Source organism: Eufriesea mexicana, unplaced genomic scaffold, assembly GCF_001483705.2.
Source record: "Eufriesea mexicana isolate 0111107269 unplaced genomic scaffold, ASM148370v2 scaffold492, whole genome shotgun sequence".
Lineage (NCBI taxonomy): Eukaryota > Metazoa > Arthropoda > Insecta > Hymenoptera > Apidae > Eufriesea > Eufriesea mexicana.
In genome coordinates this window covers 103798-124468 of record NW_016908641.1, presented here as the reverse complement: position 1 = coordinate 124468, position 20671 = coordinate 103798, and the positions used below count along the sequence as shown (strand labels likewise).

Sequence of the window (20671 nt, the reverse complement as noted above, 5' to 3'; positions counted from 1 at the left end):
TTTTTATTCCACTACTTTTTGAGAATATTGTATTACTGCTTATTTCATTGATTTTTATATTGTATGTTTAAAAATTTTATAATTTTTATTAATATTTTATATATAAAAAAAAATTAATTTTTATATTAAAATTTAATTAAAAATATTTCTTATATTAATTACATTTTATTATAATCATTGTCTTTATTATCGTTATTATATTTCATACATATAGTTTATTGTTGCTGAGACTCAATAGTATTGCATCCAACTTGATTAAATAATCTGTCTTTGATTATTTGTGCCATTAATCCATGAATGATTTCAATAGTTGTTTTACAACTATCTCTTGTTGCTTTTATTAATTTTTCTACAGTACTACGATCATGAGGGTCTGTTCCTCCTAGAATAAATCCTCTTCCAACTGCAAGCTCTGATTGTTCAAGTTTATCTGATAAATCAAATATTTGTCCAGTGGTGTAATCTGCATTTGTTAGAAGACTGGAAGAGCTTAAAGTATTCACCCAATATTTATTCCATAAAGAATCTAGTAATCTTCTATCTAATGATGATTTAAAATAAGAAACTTCTAAAGAATAGTACTGTTTGCAATGAACACCAAAATCTTCTATTTTATTCAATGGTATTGTTTGATATTCAGATGGTTCTTCATTTGCTGGTTTATATCCCTTTTATATCACATAAATATTTATTATTTGTTGTTACTTTTGGACATATTATAAATTTTAACAAATATGTGTTACCTTTGGATAAGTTCTAAATGCACCCAAACACACTTTACCAGCAGATATTGTTCTTACAGGGTCAATCACAATAGCAACAAATGGTTCTTGAAAATTCTGATTGAGCATTTGAGTAGATACATCAATACCTGATAACCAACATCCATAGCCAGGGTGGCTGTGATACCAACCAATAGCATTTTCCTGCCTTCCAACCTTAACAAATAAAACAATAAATATTTTATTATATATAATTGTTAAATGTTATATATATATATATAATAAGTACAAAGTACTTGTTTAGCTGCTTCTATATATGCTGTCATATACTCATAAGCCTGCGCTTGTGCATTAACTCTTGTTTCTGTGCCTTCAACAGGTAGTGCAAAAGAATCCATAACAATCATTGTATTTGCTGCAACTTTTCCAAGCAAAAGACCCATTACTTCTAAAGTTCCTCCAGAACGAGCATGCATAACCATTTTCAATAAAGCTAATGCAGAAATTTTTATATCTTTAAAAAAATGATGGCTAAAACATAATTAAAAATATTTAATAGAAAAAATAATAAAAATATATTTTAATATTAAAATATATATTACAATAAAGTATTTTAATTTAATAATATCATACTATAAACAGGAATGACATACTCCTTTTCCCATGGTTTTGCAGCTAATATATCTTGTTGTTCTTTACGATCATACCTATAAATTTCATCAACAGTGCTAATTGTTTCAATATTATTTGATATTTCCCATGTCTTCTTAGCAATAGTGCTTTGATCAGAAGAAGTACTTGCCATGTTTAATCTCTATTCAAAATCTTATGGTTCTAAAACAGACAAAAAATTGTAACTTAAATTTATTACATGTATTATATTGATATTTTACTCAGATATACATATTTTATTATTTGATATGAATAAAACATTTTTAAATTATAACCATAGCAATTATTAATACATTGATAAAATCACTGTACTAGTTTTATTAAATACTTAATATTTTATAAATAAGAATTTAAAACAGTAATCAAATGTCAAATTGCTACATGAAATTCATTTTTTGCATAATTTATACTTGAGAAGTTAATCTATGAATATATAATATAAATATATATATATGTACACACACACACATATATTTTATGAACTACATTTATAAGCTTTACTACACCGTCTAATATAAGAATTAAAAATGATCTACAATAATACCTCTATCATAACACTTTGAATTATAGTTACATCCAATTAAGCAATGCCTATAATATAATGCTGGACTGTCACTATAGTTTTCGATACATTGCATTATTACCGCCATCTATCACAAATTTTGAAAATTATTTCTTTGCATACTTAATTAGATATATTTAGGTTATTGCAACAATTAATATTGTAATTTATATGAAATGCTACAAGTAATTAATCGTACATTTATTATAAATGAGTTTAAAATATAATATAAATCTAATTTTTCGTATCATGAGATTTCTTTATTTGACAAACCGAAATACTATATGAAATACTAAATGAAAAAATGTATCAGAATATTACACTATGATCTTGACTTGAGAAAAATATATAGATTATTATATTTTTTGTTATAATAGATTGTTAAGAACACAAAATTATAAGAAGTATAAAAATTAATAAATTACAGATTATTATAAAAGGGAGAAATGATTCCTTATAGCAGAATAGTAATAGTAATTATTGGTAATCATATATCTATAGTGAGATTTTTTATTTTTTTGATTTACAAGGAGCAATTTAGTTAACATATTTTAATTGTAGACAATAATATTTGCATGCAAAAAGAAAGGTTTTATGAAAAATAGTTATACTAAGAAATTCGATACTTCAATCAACTTCAAAATATTATATAATGGTGAAAAAATATTAAAAAGGTAAATTTTGTTTTGTAAATAGATGTGGCGTAGATAATTTCGCTAATATATCGCTTTTAAATATCGCGCATAATACACCAAGAAACCTGTTCTTACTATTATACGTTGAGAAGATTATTCAAATTTCTTTAGTACGGAAAATAGAACGAATTTATTCATCTTTTAACATACTTCCATTTAATATATAAAAATTTTTTTTTATAACAATGGTAACAGATATTACATACTGACAAACAATTAAAGTAAATTAAAATATTACAAAATTGATTTCTTATGATTAGAAATGAAATTTAGAGTGATAACGAGAGTTATCGGTTATCGATTTATGTAAATTACGTAAAACTAAATTTGTGGATATAATTAATATATTTACTTATAATTGTTTTATAATGGAATTTTATTACGGGTTAAACTAATAAAAATTTATAATTTTATTAAACAAATTTTATTATAATTATTATTATTTCATTATTATATTTTTAAGATTTAGTAAGAAAGTCAAAGAATAAAATTATGGATTATAGTAGTAAATGCTTTATTTGTACATTGTAGTAATGCAGTCTTTTTACTAAATCCTAAAACCATAAATAAATAATAACAGAAATATTTTTAATAATTAATAGTCTTCTTCATCATAACCATATCCAAAGTCATTTTCATCTTCTGATCCACAATGTCCAAGCATTTCTCCAACAGTCATTTCTGTAGGATCAGCTTCAACATCCTCATCAACATAGTCATCAGTTTCATCTATTTTATAAAAACAAATATTAGATAGCTTAATCAAATAAAATCAAATTTTAAATAAATTAAAATTAATAACTCACTCAAATCACAAGCATTCTCTCTTGGAAGTGTGGATTCTGTCATATTAATTGGTAATTCAATAAGTGTCTGTACCTCTTCCTTTTTTGTTTGTTGAATCTGTGGTTTAACTAAATGAGATTTTTTTACTATTTGACTAATTGGCTTGTCTTGAATTTTCAATGAACCAGAAACATTAGATCTAAAAGCATAAATAATCAATACACATATAATACCTTTTTTTTAAGAATAAAAGTGATATTTAAAAATACTATACTGACATTTTACTAGAACTTGTCATTCTATTTAATTCTGTGTTTGATGATTGCACTGGTTCTTCAACTTTTTGCTGTTCTTTAGTGGTAGTATTTAAACTAATATTTAAACTTTTCAGTACTTCGTAATTAATTTTTGATGATATCTTTTTTTCTTGCAACATTTTTTCAATTGCTTCTCCTAAAAAGATTAGTAAAAATATACAAAATTTTGACTGAACTGATAAAAAATTAAAATATTATTAGTCTAGAATTTACAATTAATATAATTACCTGCTGTATTTGCAGGTACTTGATTTTTATTACGTTTAGTAGTTCGCCGTCGTTTCTTCTCAGGCTTGCCCTCCTCTTTTTCTTTCTGTCGTTTTTCTTCCTTTTCTTTTTGTTGAATTAAATATTCAGCATTCACCTTTTTCCATAAATTATGTTTAGACTGTGCTTCTTTTTCTGACATAATATAACTATCTATTTCTTCATCGTCTAAGTCAGCGATATCGATTTCTCCAGAATTCTAAAATAGAAAATGTTAATAAATAACATTAGTTATTGTATTGAAATTATATTTGTATTATTGGCTATTATTTACGAAAAGTATTTTTTATATACATTTTCAAAATTTGTATTTACTAATTCTTTCGTTTCATTTTCACGATCATTTATTGATACTAGTCCCATGGAAGCAATATTTGGACCTTTAAATAAATACGCGTATTATATGTTTTGTAATATGATATATAATATAATGAAAATTTATTTAAAAACCTATTCTAATACTTACCTAGCCCAGTAATTAATCGATTATTTGTATTATTGGGTTCAGAATTTTGAATATCACTATCAGGATCATCTATATCATTTTCAACATAATTTTTAATTACATCTAAATTACTTTCCCTTACAAATCTATCAGTATCTTCTCTTTCTATAAAAGCAGCTGAAAATTAATAGTTTACAATATTTTTCTATACTAGAAGAAATAAAATAATTGAATTAATAAAGGCATTTGAGTTTTATTTAAAAAGGTACTTAACAAATTGTTCCTGATTTTTAAATGATTATTACAATTACCATCTTTTCGTTTTCTTGTTTTTCCTAGTCTGTGCTCTTCTAATTGTTTATCAATTTCAGCTTGTAATTCATTTATTTCTGTATCTATATTTTCCAGCTAAAAAAATATACATTTAAAAATAATTATATTCACATTATAATATTATATAGGAATATACAAAAATTGTATACTTTTTGTAATCGTTCTCTATCTTTTTTCCGTGCTGCTTTAAAAGCTGGTGGATCTTGTTCTTCTTCTAAATCGACCGTCATGAATTCTTCAAGTGTCAATGCGCTCGAAGGTGTATCACCAAATTCTATAAGTCTATAAGTTTTAGCATTATTAATTTCAGGTTTATTCAAAAAATACTTTATTTGTATATCCCTTACCTCTTACGTAGTGTCGATTCATGTACTTTTACAATTTTTATAATATCCGCGGGTGATCTACTGAATTCGTGCAATCTTGCAGCCATCAGAAGAGCTAATTTAAAGAAAAGTCATTTATTTAATTTAATATCTTTTATTATTTACTTTCCTAAATTTTGCGATCCTTTTTAAACTTATTTGAGACAATTTTGTCTTTTAGATATTTTAAAATATTTATAATATATATTAATGTAAAGATTATATAAAAAATTTTTACATGCATTAATTAAAACGTAAGGTTATATATTAAAATTAAATAAAATTTAAATTACGAAAAAGTTAAACTTTTCAATACCAGCGCCACATAATCCTGATGGCCTTCGTCCACTGTGAATGCTATCTCTTTTCATTCTTTGAACTACTCGTAGCGCTGTCATTGATATCTCATGAGTTTTTTCTCCAAATTCCAATTTATTTGCAAACCTCATAATATATAAACATGGATCTATAAAAAAAGTTAATATCAACAATAAGCAGAGCTCAAAATTCACTATATATTTCATATACTATTTATTTTAAAATTTAATTATTACATAACACTTATAGGTATCTTTTTGAAATCGTAACGAAAATGAAGTTATTTAGTAGTTATCGACCAATTTTCTTATAACATATAACACATTCTTGTTTAAATTATATATGAGTACAAAAATAATCTTTTTGTATATAACTCTTATTTAAATATATATTAGATAAGATGATTGGAAATAGAAAATAAGATAATTATAATATTTCTGAATTTATTATCTAAGATTTATATTATTAAAAGTTCATATATTAAATTTATATTCTACATCATTGTTTGCAAGTGAGCATTGCCTCCTGAAATATATACATTGCGTACATTCAAGTTGCGGTTTTGAGGAACACCCGATATATAGACGCGCGTGCCCTAAGTTGCCTATCGACCGACGTGCGGAACTATCTAACCAGCGCCCGTCTGACATGGCGCCCATGTAACTGAAATCCAAAATCGTTCCTTGTTGCAATTTAAGAAAAAATAGGTATTAAGTTTAAATAGTGACAATGGCGCTATCGAATTTTTACTGGAAAATGTCGTCAATGAAACGCTTCCAAGACAACGTTACAGTCAAACAGACTAATCCATGGTTAAACGGTGAGAGACTATTACAGATATAAATAAACATAATATACACATTAAATACTATCCACACATTTACTGAAATGAATTGTAAAAATAAGAATAAATGAAAAATATTATTTATTTTCGTTTTGTCTAACGAAGATCGAATAAAATTAATTTTTTATGATGTTTACTTTTACTTCAATACGTACAATGATATTGAATGTTAATTTAACTATTTATTTCAAACTTTTTATTTCATATTTGAAATACTTTTAGAACTGTATTCACTGTAAATAAATTTAATTATCTAGGAATTACAAATGACGCACAAAGTAATAAATATAAAATTTTATAAATTAATATATAACACGAAATTGAGTGTAATACAAATTTCAAATATATAACATTATAACATTAAATTGTTTTACGAACTTTTATTTAAACCTTATGATTTTGTACGAAATAATGTTAATATATTAAATTTTTATCAAAATAGAATATATATATGTACTCTAGAAGAAATATATGTCAAAGCTACAATTTATAATTTTTTTATATTATTTATATGATATTAAAAATTATAAAATTAATATTTAAAAAATGTGTAGATTAAGAGAAATAAACTCATAATCGTGCTATACAACTCTTATTAATTTACATTTCATTTTAAATCAATATGTAGTTATATTTATATATATATATTTTTAAAAATTTTGACTTCATTCCAATTATTGTTTCGAATAATTTTTATTATATTACTATATGCTAATAATTTTATAATACATAAAATTTTGTAATATCTAATCCATTTAATGTAAAGATTAAAATATATATTAATTTTATGAAGAGTTAAAATAAATATAAATGTATATACATTTATTTGACATACGTATCACGTGCATACAAAACTCCTACGAAATAGCACGAATGAAAGCGGAAGAAACCGAACTTAATATCATTCGAAGTCTCTTCACAAATTAATTTTGTTTAAATGAACAAATGTTATATGCGTGTGTGTGTGTGTGTGTGTGTATGTGTATATATATATATATATATACTATACTATATATATATATAGATATGGTTATATGCAATAAGTGTACATTTGTGTTCGTAATATTTGAAAATGAGAGGGGGTTTTTAATGCTACAATAGTAGCAAATATTTACTATGCTAGAATAGAAATAAAAGATTCTCTTCAAAATTATTCTTGAAACTGTGGCATAATGTATACTAACGGTAAAATTTTCATGATTTACTTTGCGTTCGTTTTAATTAAACCATTTCTGATAAATTATACAACACTTTAAAGCGATGGTAAATAAAGATGAAGGATATACGAAAACAGAATTTCATTGTAACAAAAATAATTTATAATAGAAAACGTAAACCTTATTACATGTTATTTATTATCTTGCATAACCTCTAATAATATTGAAAAAAAATAATTTTTGTTAACGAAATTGTAGAACAGATAATAACAAAATTCAGTATTTCAAATTATTACAATTAGCATAATTATATGAAAAGATATTTTAATTATAGTACTAATTACTTAATAAGAACTAATGTTAAAATAATGTTAGTTTTTATAACTTTGTTATTGTCAGTTTGACATATTACATGGACTTAATATTTGTTTTCATTAACTTTTGTAAAATAAGTGATCCTTAATTATTTATTTTTCAGTTTAATTTTGATATAATAATAGTGCATATTGCAAATAAAACAATTATATTAAAGAAACATCTAATTTTTATTTAGTTTTTTTGTAATGTTTTATATTAAATTATTATAATACAATAAAATGACGATTTAATATAAACAACTTATTATACCTAGTTATGTCATTTTATCATAAAAATGACAATACTTAATCAAAATGAATTTAAAGTTAAAAATTTTTGTATTATGTGTTTTAGCGGAATCACCGATTCCTGTATCAGATTCACCACCTACTGTAAGCCCATTATCTTCTTCCATTGTGTTACAACGTGAAGGAACAATAAACCAACCACTTAGTGCACCTGCATCACCTTTGTCTTCCTTATCATCTCCTTTAGCACAATTGAATTTGTCATCACCTGAAGACTGTACACAAGATCCTAATTGGCAAGCAACAAAACCTACTGTTCGTGAACGAAATGCTGCCATGTTTAACAATCATTTAATGGCTGACATTATATTTATTGTTGGCAGTCCAGGTAATTAATTATAAAGCCATTGGCACACTTATCCGAGTATTTTAAAAAATAGTAAAAGTAATTTAATATATAAAATATGTTAAATAACAATATATATTATTATTTTATGTAGGTCATACTCAAACTATACCAGCACACAAATATGTTTTAGCTACTAGTAGCTCTGTATTTTATGCTATGTTTTATGGTGGACTAGCAGAAAATAAAAGAGATATAGAAGTACCAGATGTAGAACCTGCTGCTTTTCTTGCTCTGTTAAGGTAAATATTTTAATTTCTGTGAAAACATTAGCTTAAATTATTCACTACTTATTTTGTTATGCTTTTTTTCTCAGGTATATGTATTGTGATGAAGTACAATTAGAAGCTGATACAGTATTAGCAACGCTTTATGTTGCTAAAAAATATATAGTTCCCCATTTAGCAAGAGCATGTGTTAATTATTTAGAAACAAGTTTAACAGCAAAAAATGCATGTTTACTTTTAAGTCAATCTCGTTTGTTTGAAGAACCAGACCTTATGCAACGTTGTTGGGAAGTTATAGATGCTCAAGTAAGTTTAAATAAAGAAATGCTCAAATCTCTTACTTTTAATGATAATTTAAATGTAATATTAAAAAGTAAATCAAATTCTTCAAATTGTTTGAACAATAAACTACCTGATTATGAACATCAGTTTATTCAACGAACTAAAAAAATCAATTATGCAAATGTAAAAAATAGATTCTCAGTAGTATCACATTGCTTTAGTTTATCTGAGAACAATTGTTGTTCTAAATTTAACAACAAAAGATTATTGTTTTCTCTATTTCGAACTCGAAGTGAACCTTATTTTGTAGATAATAAGTTAGGAATTGAATTAACACAAAATGTAACTTATGAAGATAATTCTATAGAGGAATATGAACATAGTAGGAATGATTTTTCTGGAATAACATCTAATATTAGTCCTATAATTACTTAAAAAATTAATAAAGCATTTATTCCATTTATCTGTATATTAAAAGGTTCAAGATAGAATTGCTTATCCCTTTTTTAATTAAATTAATCAAACATTTAAAAGACTGATTGATAAAAGAATGTACAAATATATCTTTTAATTTTAAAAATTCGTTTTTGATTAAAATTAGTTTAATTTTATTCTAAATTTTCATCAATTATTAAAGTTAAAATTAAGAAAGACTAGTAAGCAATTTTATAAAATATAAAAATAAAATAATCGAACATGAATCTTTTTGTAACATTATATATGCTGTATTACATTTAATTAATTTTTTACATACATATACAACTATCATATATTAGTATTCATAAAAAATTGGATTGTAATAAATTATATTATCATTAAATTAAATACTTTTTTAAAAATTATAAAATTAGTTTCCTCACAATAAAAATAGTATTTTAATACAGAACTTATAACTCATTTTTAAGAATTTGTTTCTACTTTTATACTATATCCTGTAATATGTGATAGAAATATTTTTATAAAAAGTATGATGAATATTAATATTAATAAGATTATATTTTAATCAATATTTATTTTTAATATATTTCGTTTTCTTATATTTTACATATGTTAATTATGTTCTTAAACATTCTTAATATTTTTTTAGGAGTTTAAAATTTTTTAAATACTGAATTTAGCAAAAAATAGATTTTACCATATTTAATATAAGATTAATATATAACAAATATAAAATTAAGGAAATAAATTATTAATATGTAAATAATTAAGTTCTTACTTAAATATTAATTTAACATAATATAGGCAGAAATGGCACTAAGATCAGATGGTTTTGTGGATATTGATATTCATACTCTTGAATCTGTACTTTCTCGAGAAACATTAAACTGCAAAGAAATACATATATGGGATGCTGCATTAAGATGGGCTACTGCAGAATGTATTCGACAAGAGCTTGAACCAACATCAGCAAATCAAAGACGTTTATTGGGTAAATATCTGGATCAGAACTTCAAATTGAAAATTAGTATTACTAGTGCTCTTTTTCAATTTTAGGATCTGCTTTATATTTAATTAGACTTCCTGCTATGAATTTGGAAGAATTTGCCAATAGTGCTGCTCAGACTGGAATCTTAACACAACAAGAAACAATTGATGTCTTTTTGCATTTTACTGCTAGTAATAAACCTCAACTTTGTTTTCCTATCAAACCTCGACAAGGTTTAAAAACGCAAGTAAGTATTATAAAACAAAATCATTTATTTTGATTCAATATAATTAATTCTTCATAATAATTTTTATATAGTAAAAAAAGAAGATATATATACACGCGCGCGCGTGTATAAAATAACAGAATTAAAATTCCCAATATTTTATTTGCAGGTGTGTCATAGGTTTCAGTCATGTGCATATAGATCAAATCAATGGCGTTACAGAGGCAGATGTGATTCAATACAATTTAGCGTTGACAAAAGAATTTTTGTTGTTGGTTTTGGACTCTATGGAAGTTCATCTGGTGCTGCAGATTACAATGTTAGAATCGAACTGAAAAGATTAGGATGCGTTCTGTCTGAAAATCGTACGAAATTTTTCTCGGATGGTTCAAGTAGTACATTTCATGTATATTTTGAAAACCCAATTCAAATCGAACCAGAATGTTTTTATACAGCTAGTGTAATATTAGTTGGAGGAGAATTAAGTTATTTTGGTCAAGAAGGTATGTCAGAGATAACAGTTGGTAATGTAAACTTTCAATTTCAATGCAGTTCAGAAAGTACAAATGGTACTGGTGTACAAGGAGGACAAATACCTGAATTAATTTTTTATGGACCTCCAGTAGATGATTGATGGAAATTTATCACAGAAATAATGGTTTAATTAATAATTTCTAAAAATATGTACCTTGACATTGTTCAAAATTTTGTATAACTGTTGTTTTATGTACTATTTTTAAATTGATGACAAATGTTGTATAATAGATGCACTCTTGAATATCAGATATTCATATTTTAAATTTTATGTAAAATCGTAATGAATAATTCATAGACAAATAATATTATTACTTTTACTTATTTCTTTCTTTTTTTTTAATTATAATTTTATTTTATTATTTCTTATCAATTTAATCTTTTATATTTAAAATGAAAAATACACAATACTATTTTGTTGACTAAATATAAAAAAGAAAGCAGTTTCTTTTACTTCAACCCAAAGGTTTATATTATATTTTGTATTACATTGAATTCAATTAATTAATTAATAATATTATTAATTCATAATATTAATAATAGCATATTAATTTGAATGTAAATATAAATCAGTTTTTAAATATTTATTTTCATAAAATAAAAATACTCAAACTCAAATAGATGCACAAAATATTTCTTTTTATATTAACATTGATAATTAAATATTATTATACATATTTTAACTAGCAATTAAAGAAATAACTTTTATTATATTTAAATTGAAATTGAACTTTAAATTGATACCTTTTTTTAAATGGGTGTATCTATTATCTTTAATGTACTCAAATGTTTTTATTTTATTTTATTTCTTTTAAAAACAAATTGTTTTTTATATAAATTAAATATTTGAGACATTATTTGTAAATATGCAATGAGCAAATTATATAAAATACTTGTTAGAGAACATAAAGAAAAAACATGTAAAAATAATCTTTAAATTGATACAAAATAATTGAGAAAGTAAATAAGTGCTATTTAAAAGAATTTACTGCTTTTAATTATTATTAAATACGATTATTATTTTTATTATTACTATTACTATAATAATAATTATTATTATTTTATTATTATTAGTAATAGTATTAATATCATAATGAAGCCCATTGCCTAGTACAATCTTTGGTACAAAACATTGCACATTTGTTTTGACTTATTCTAGTATGTAATAATATATAGGTTGAACTATAGATTTCATTATATTAGTTATCCATAGTTCATATTATATTATATTTTTTGTCTCTATTAATTTCATATGTTGTATTAATATTTATTTTATGTATATATTATAGTGCCTTTATTTCTATTTGATATTATATCTATATATCATGTTATCTTTAATAGTACTTAAATTGTAATCATAAATTCTTAAAGTACAATATGCTAAGCATTTGACATAAAATAGAATTCATCATATTATAGAGTGGTTGAGCTATCGCCTAATTTCCCATGCTCTTACTTTTATGTTTCTTTTAATAAAATTAGCTACTTCCCATATTGATCCCTTTCACTTCTTATTAATATTTCTTTTAAATTTCCTTTCCTTAGCTAGACTGTATTTTTATGATTTGTACATTGAGCATTTCCTATTTAAACCTTTTTCAATTATCGTTACTCAATCTAATTTACTGATTAGCCTTAATTGGATGATGAATCTTCTAATTCCCAATAGAATGTTTAAGTTGCAATAATTGGCTATTTCAAATTCAATTCCTTCATTAATTTCTTTATACATTATATAAGTTTAATATAATTCTTCTATCTTCTTCATATACCTCCTTCGTAAATTCTGATGATTTGTATGATTTAAAGTTTTCTATTGATGTTATTGTATTTCTTTTCTTAATTGAGTAACTCAGTTTCTTCTTCCATCTAGTGACTTTCTGTATAGAGTCTTCACTACCTTTATTTGTCCATACTTATTGGTCCCATTTAGTGTTTCAATGCTCTCTTCATAATTTTCAGTTTTGAGTTTTACTTATTTCCAAAGTGTGTTTCCAACATATACCTTAGTGTACATCTTTGTACATACATTCTACATCCTATATGTCTACATTATACATTATTATCATTTTAATTTTTAAAAAATAAGATAAATGCAGATTTATGTGATTTCTTAAGAATAATAATTATTTTGTTTTAATTAAATGATCTAATATGGTAGGTTATTGAATTTGCTTCAACAAATACTATTGTATTATGAAAAAATATGTATGCAGTTTCATTTAAGAAAATGAATTTGGTTTTGAAACTTCCATTTTTATCGGTATACATGTCTACTCTTTAAATTACATTATCAAATATTTTAATGATCTTAATATCTTTCAATGAACATAATTCTTAAGATTATTTATGAGTAAGAATTATTTTTATTTTTATTAATTTTTTTTTTGCATGTAATATAGACTCTCATGTTTATTTTATCTCTGCTTGCTTTACTTGTTATTTATTTGTCATTTTTATCTTTTCTGTAAGAAATTTTTTATATTTTCAACTTTGTTATTGATGTTCAAGCTTTGATGGTAATATGATTCTTCTTTTCTAGATTTAATCTTTTATTAGTCTATTTTCTGTCCTTTTTATCCATTGTTTCTCTTAGTATTAAAATCTCTTTCATAGCCTCAATTAGTTCACTATTCTGTTCTCTTACCTCTGTCAGTTTTTTTTTTTATATTTCTAATTTTTCCATTCATACACATCATTTTTTGTACTACTTTGTACAATAGCTATATCATATTTTAATACATTTCCATATCTTAAGTACTTACACTTATATTATTCTTTAGGTTAAAAATCTTTCTTACTGTTTTTTGTCACTATTTTGTATACTGTTTAGGATTTTATCGGTTTTCTCCTACATGTCTTTACTTCAATTGTTATCATTCTATAATGTAATATTAATATTTTAAAGTTAGCTTTATTCTTTTAGTGTTATTTATTTTTATTATACTTTCTCATTATGTTACTTCTTTTACTTTAGATTTTTATTTTTGTTTTAAGAATTTATACTATCTTTATTAATTATTTTTTTTTATTTGCATATAAAACATCTATTTTCTTTTCTTCACATACGTACTTTATTAATATCTTTCATGCCAACTTGCAGGATTCTTTATATCATAAAATAAAAGAATAAACAAAGTTTAATTAATTTTGGAAACTATAATCACAATTAATTGATTCTTAATTATGAACTACTAATAAACTATAATTTTATTTTCAATAATAGTAATTTAAAATTTTAAATGAACAAAGCATATTACCACCTAGTGAAGAAGAATATATTGTTTTTAATAATATATATTATGTATTTTAAAACATACAACACTTATCGAAAAGCATCATGAAAATTTTATAATAACCTTTATAATTGAAACTGCCTATGCAAACTATATTAATTTTTTATTATAATATTAGTATTTTATTTTTTATATTGTATCAATAAAAAAAGAGATATATTTTATTGTTGTACTTAACTTTGTTAATTCTCTACTATATGTAACAGATTTTTACTAAATTGTTGAAAGAAACGATGTAGATCCTTAAAACAAGATAGCAATTTTGTATACAATATAAAAACCATAATAAATATTCTATGATACTTAAGTCATATTTATATAATTTTTTAGTTTATTATGATGCATGTAAAAAAATAGAAAAAGAATTTAGTATAATTTAAAGTAATGTATATAGTTAGTTCGAGCAATATATAGTCATAAATTATAGTATCTATCAATAGTCCTGGTTAATATAGCAATAGCATCATTGACGTTGTCGATATTCAGTATTATTTATAGTTTGTAATTCAAGACATTAAATATTAAATAATGAAATGAAAAAAATTGTTGATTAATTCTTAGTTACAACTTACAAGGAGAATGCAAGTCCTTGGGGTCGCCGATTTAGTTGAAAAATTGAAGGTTTGGCAGATTTCATCACGCAATTCAAGAATATATATCATTATAACCGCAACTACTCAATAGTTTCTAAAATATTTATGATAAAAGTTTCATTATATCTTTAACTATAGATTTATTTCCAATAATTTTTAAGTAGAGTTGTGGCCTACCGGCGACTTGTGAAACTCCAATGGTTAGAGGTCCGGGGTTCGATTCCTGTTGTTTATAGTCACGTAGTTTTTTCAATCTATTTTTTATTTTGTATTTATTTTTCGTCTATGAAAACATTGTAAATAAAATTTCGTAATAAAAAAATTTATTTTTTACGTTTTCTTATGTTAATATATATATATTAAAGTGTTTTTTAAACCAATGGCGTCTTTGACAACAATTCAAACACTGCGTAGAATAATAATTAATAATTAATTAATTAGGGACAAATTTATATCGAAAAATATATTGGAAAGTTCTTAAAGCATCTACCTTTACGATACAATTATAAAAGTTCATAAATTAATCGTAGGAATTAATTAATTAATTAATTTTCTAATAAAAATTTAAAATGGAACAGTCAGCGCCACCTCTAATTTTTATCTGGAAGCTTGTGCTCCGTTAGTTCCAGTACAAAGACGCCATTGGTTTTTCATTAATTACTATTCTTTACGCAATTAATTTATGAAACTTTATGCACTCATTAGAAAAACAGTGTTTCTGCGAATCTTCTCATATAACTTTTGATCACATTTTGCTTCTAGTTTCGTTTAGTATTAAATATTTTCATGAAAGATCGTGATGATCGCAGTTACGAAATCATAGACGCCATCAAACAAAAATTAATAACTAACAATTAGAGTTAAATTCTTTACGAAAATTATATAAGAATGTAGCCTGAAGTTCCAGCTTTGCAATGAAATTATAAAAGCTCATAAATTAATTACGGAAATTGAGTAATTTATTAATTTTTCTCTGTCGGAGCCCTTCTATCCTTTTCTATCCCCCCCACTGTCCTTGTCTGTCACGTGATCAGCTCTTCGACGACCTCCTTGCCTATTCTGCATTCCTATTACTTTCTTGATTTTTGAGCCTAAGTCATAGATGGCGCTAATCGCAGACGGTAAAAATTTTTAATCTTAAAAAAATTTTAAATCTTAATAAATCAATTCGGCAGTAGAAAATTAATAAATTTCCAAGTTTTTGTTATTAATTCATGAACATTTATAGATGCACAGCAAAGTTGAAATTATAGGCAACGTTCTTATACAATGTTTAATTTAATAATTAATTCTTATATGGGCGATAGATTTTGTATTTCCTACATCTAATGATTCCATTGGAGTTTCACAAGTCGCCGGTAGGCCACAACTCTACTTAAAAATTATTGGAAATAATTCTATAGTTAAAGATATAATAAAACTTTTATCATAAATATTTTAGAAACTATTGAGTAGTTGCGGTTATAATGATATATATTCTTAAATTGCGTGATGAAATCTGCAAAACCTTCAATCTTTCAACTAAATCGGCAACCCCAAGGACTTGCATTCACCTTATTAGTTTAATTATTATTCACTATCACTATTTATGACTATTAAATTCTGTTTAATATATCGAACATTTAAAAAAATTTTTAATTTGCGTAAACTATTGCTAGTAATACTGTCTACCATCAAAATTTACATTTCAAAATAGTAACTATTAAAAAAAAAAAAGTACATGGATTACAATACCAGCAATAAGAAAATGTACAAAATAATACCTGTCTGCTATTAGTATACCTGTCTAGTGCCAAAAGAAAAATATATATATAATTTGAAAGCATTCTTATAATTAGTTTAGGAATGACATTTAAAAAAAACTATCAATTATGTTATCATTTAAAAAAAAATCCTAAAATGTTCATGTTTAATTTAAATTTAAATTACATAATTAATAAATAAAAAACATAATTTCGAATTTTGCATTTTAAATTTTTAATATTGTTTAGGTAAAATTATTGAACTACTACATCCTTCACCGATTTTGGTGATTTTTACGTATGTGTAATTTTAAACAATTTTTTCCTTTGCAAAAAATGTCAGTCACCCTTAGTTTCCGGAATATTAGCAAAAGAAGTTGTCACTAATCATTGAATTTTACCTGCACATGTACATCACATGAGACGAGCAAATATTCGTGACGGATCAAATTAAACGAATCATAAATATCTATCTATCTCTCGGTAGATTGTTTATACTAACTATTCATCGAAGCAATGGCATATAAATCATTAGCTGTTGAAAAATTTGAAGAAATGATCAATTAAAACAGGGTTGGGCTGCTTTTTCTATCAACTTCATGCCTTAAAGCGTGAAAAAAGTGATCAATTCCATATATATATATAATTATTAAGTACTTAATTTTGTTAACAAATTGAGATTCAGTACAGATTTTTTTTATGCATTAACCAAACTGGCGTGGTGTTACACCCATTACAGGTGCACACGTACAAGCAAAATTCAATAATTAGTAACAACTTTTTTCGCTAATATCCCACAAACTATGAGTGACCGCCAATTTTTTCGGAGAAAAAAGTTGTTAGTAATAACATTCCTTAGAACATATTTCAAGACTATTAAAATCATTGTATTAAATATAAAGAATGTAATTTGAAATTTTCGCATAAGCAATAAACTCAAATAAATATAAAAATCTCATATAGGCATAGTGATCTTACATTATTTTATATATTAATAATGTTTTACATATTATAAAGTATTTAAAATGTCTTAATTATTCGTAATATAAGAAAGTTAACTTTTGTGTTAATATCTTGTATTATTATTATTATATTTAATGTTTAAAAATATTTTAAATGAACAAATTTTTGTTGTTATTTATTACCTTTTTCATTCTCATCAATATTTAACATGATAATAATGTATCCAAAACATCAATGTTTATTTAATTTTACCAAAAATGAACAAATACAACAGTAGTTGTTTATAATAAAAATAAAACAACTGAATCTAATTATTCTTAAGTCGAATATTTTTATTCTTATACTCAATAAATAAAATTATAAATAATCAAAAATTAAAAATTTTTAAGTTTTCATATGCAATAATGCTAGGTTAAATTTTGAAAATTCGAAAACAGCGGTTGAATTTAATCGAGCAGAATGACTTTTTTTTCAGAAATTTATTCGAGTATTGCTAGATAAAGACGTAAAAGAGATATAATAAGAGGAAGCAAGATAAAATTGGTACATCGAGCAGCGACAATCGGGACCTGGCATTTCAACAGAATATCGCTACTAGAAAAAATAATTATGTAATATAAAAAATTTTATTTTTCCTAATTTTTGTTATCTTCCTAAAGGTAGTATCAATGGATTTTTCCGGTTAAAGTAGATCTAAACACGATAATCTAACACGATAAATCAGGCCAATTTTAACTATAATAATTAATTTGATGTAAACAGTAAAATGATACATAATAATATAATAAAATAGTGCAATTTATGTGGTGTTTGAACTCATTTTAATTTGGATTCTAGCAATGCATTGGTATTATTTTTAGAAAAGTAAGATGAAAATTAGTTATGAAAAAATCAATGAAATTTTCTTTACTGCATGTTTACTTTTTATCAATACCGGCATTTTTTGTATCGCATTTGTCTTTTCTTTTCGTTTTACTGTTTCTCTCTCCTTGTCAATCATATAAGGTTTTGTTGAACTTGAAACACTGATTATGAGTGGTAGGAGGAGAGTGGGAATGATTTATGTGAATTTAACCAAGCAAATTTTAGCTAAATTTAACTGAGCATTATTGTAATATATTTTATACAATTATATAATTATGTACGTACAATATTTAAAAATTAGTTTATTAGCTAATTTGTTCTTAACTAGGGGAAAATAAATTAAATAAAAGCATAAAGTAAAAATAGAATAGTTTATATCATGCGAATTTACAAAATGCTCACCTACTGAAGGTATATTGATGCAAAGAGCTTGTGTAAATCTTAGATATGTACGGCCCAATTCATGAACACAAATCTGAAGAACATCACTGATGTCAATAAGCATATCTAAGTAATTAGTTAAGTATATATATTTCATTTTTAAAATAATGTTATATATAAAAAATAGAACTTACATGTTAATAAGATTTCACTAAACCAAATACTTTGTATTTATAAAATGTATATAAATGAATAAAAATAATTATAATAAAGATATTCTTTATTTGAGTATATATAAAGGATACGTGCAGTGCCTTCTGTACGACAAGTAATATAAACACAAGCTGCATGATTATGTGCTTGCTTCCTTCCACGAGTTAATTGACGATTTAATGCCATTTTATAAAAATTCATAGATGTATCAATACAGTGTTGATTTAGTCTAGTAATAAAATAAGATACAGATTAAATATTTTATGAAATATAATATAAACAATTAATGTCATACTGACCATGTGATAAAAAAAATTTACATACTGTAACTGCATACACAAATGAGTTATTCCTTTTCTTGCATTTTGCAATGTTATTCCTCTTGATTCTTTCCCATTGACATGATATGCTATAAATAAAAACCATTAAATTTAATTTATTGAATATTCATTTTATAAAAAGAAAACAAATATATATTTATTAGAAGTGAACAATACGAAAAATGGATACAAAATAACTGATATTTGATCTTGCATTTGTTATCATATCACATACTTGCTCCAAATCCTGTAGCTCCACCAGTGCTATCATTAGCAACAAATTGACCGAGTACCATCATATTCCCTGATGGTGTTTCTTTAAAAGCTGTTTCACTAACAATTAATTGATCTTCTAACACAACACCACATTCTGTACAAACTGCATCTCCTCTGGCTGGATCTGTTTCGATATCCGTGGATCCACAATTCCGACATTTATTTCCAGACATCTATTAAATATCAATAAGATATTTCCACATAAACAAGATAATTTATGTTTAATTTAGAATATGTGCACATCAAAGTAATTAAAAATGTAAATTTTTAAATGTTCCATATTTTTAATTTAAAGTATTCAAAGTATTTATAAAAACAATTTAGTTATAATAAATTGTTTCCATTATATTAAATAATAATAAACAAAAAAGAAAATATAATTTGTACATTATACTTCTAAATTATCTTTAGACTACTGGAATATTTTATGCTTAATTTTTAATTATTACAACTATTATATACTACAAATAATAAATTTAATGAATTTATTACATACTGATGACACGATAACAGAATAATATTTTATTATACCTTGTTTTATGTAAAAACACGTAAAATCAGTATCAATTTAATTTTTATTGGATAAAACAAATTTAATAGGTTAGACTGAATGGAAACATTACTGCTTATGTGTTACAAGTGTTAGGTAAGTACAAAAAATGAGATCATATATTTAACTTTAAATAACTATATAGTTCTTTCATTACGTCATGTAAACGTAGCTTTCGAAATTATATCAATTTTCATGTAACTGTGTTTTTAATATGATATATTGTGTAATTTATAATTATCTTAATAACTTGAATAAAAATAGAAAATTAGTTTTAATTAATT

At 24.0% G+C, this 20671-nt stretch overlaps 3 protein-coding genes across 7 annotated transcripts; 1 reads left to right on the top strand and 2 right to left on the bottom strand.

Moving 5' to 3' along the window:
* Positions 1-215: 215 nt before the first annotated feature.
* On the bottom strand, positions 216-2010 carry CSN5 (COP9 signalosome subunit 5). 4 transcript variants are annotated; one of them, XM_017897426.1, is made up of 5 exons: positions 1939-2010; positions 1376-1556; positions 1019-1253; positions 744-938; positions 216-668 (listed from the first exon to the last, which is right to left on the bottom strand). In XM_017897426.1, the coding sequence occupies exons 2-5, from the start codon at positions 1525-1527 to the stop codon at positions 216-218; spliced, it is 1035 nt and encodes a 344-aa protein (XP_017752915.1). In that variant the 5' UTR covers positions 1528-1556; positions 1939-2010. The 4 variants fall into 4 exon arrangements, with proteins under 4 accessions (XP_017752915.1, XP_017752916.1, XP_017752917.1 ...); XM_017897427.1 differs by lacking the exon at positions 1939-2010 and adding an exon at positions 1857-1900; XM_017897428.1 differs by lacking the exon at positions 1939-2010 and adding an exon at positions 1863-1895.
* A 1236-nt stretch (positions 2011-3246) lies between these two features.
* Positions 3247-20454, bottom strand: Brf (Brf RNA polymerase III subunit). Its single transcript, XM_017897377.1, has 15 exons — positions 20369-20454; positions 19797-20010; positions 19566-19650; positions 19334-19470; positions 19050-19154; positions 5481-5630; positions 5147-5240; positions 4949-5081; positions 4778-4874; positions 4488-4643; positions 4316-4401; positions 3983-4220; positions 3716-3890; positions 3458-3636; positions 3247-3380 (listed from the first exon to the last, which is right to left on the bottom strand). Exons 2-15 carry the CDS (start codon positions 20008-20010, stop codon positions 3247-3249), a joined length of 1983 nt encoding a protein of 660 aa, XP_017752866.1. The 5' UTR covers positions 20369-20454.
* lute (BTB/POZ domain containing protein 3 lute) lies at positions 6129-11289 on the top strand. 2 transcript variants are annotated; one of them, XM_017897414.1, is made up of 7 exons: positions 6129-6302; positions 8195-8476; positions 8589-8736; positions 8811-9027; positions 10246-10432; positions 10498-10676; positions 10825-11289. In XM_017897414.1, the coding sequence occupies exons 1-7, from the start codon at positions 6212-6214 to the stop codon at positions 11287-11289; spliced, it is 1569 nt and encodes a 522-aa protein (XP_017752903.1). In that variant the 5' UTR covers positions 6129-6211. The 2 variants fall into 2 exon arrangements, with proteins under 2 accessions (XP_017752903.1, XP_017752904.1); XM_017897415.1 differs by lacking the exon at positions 6129-6302 and adding an exon at positions 7364-7511.
* Positions 20455-20671: the final 217 nt, after the last annotated feature.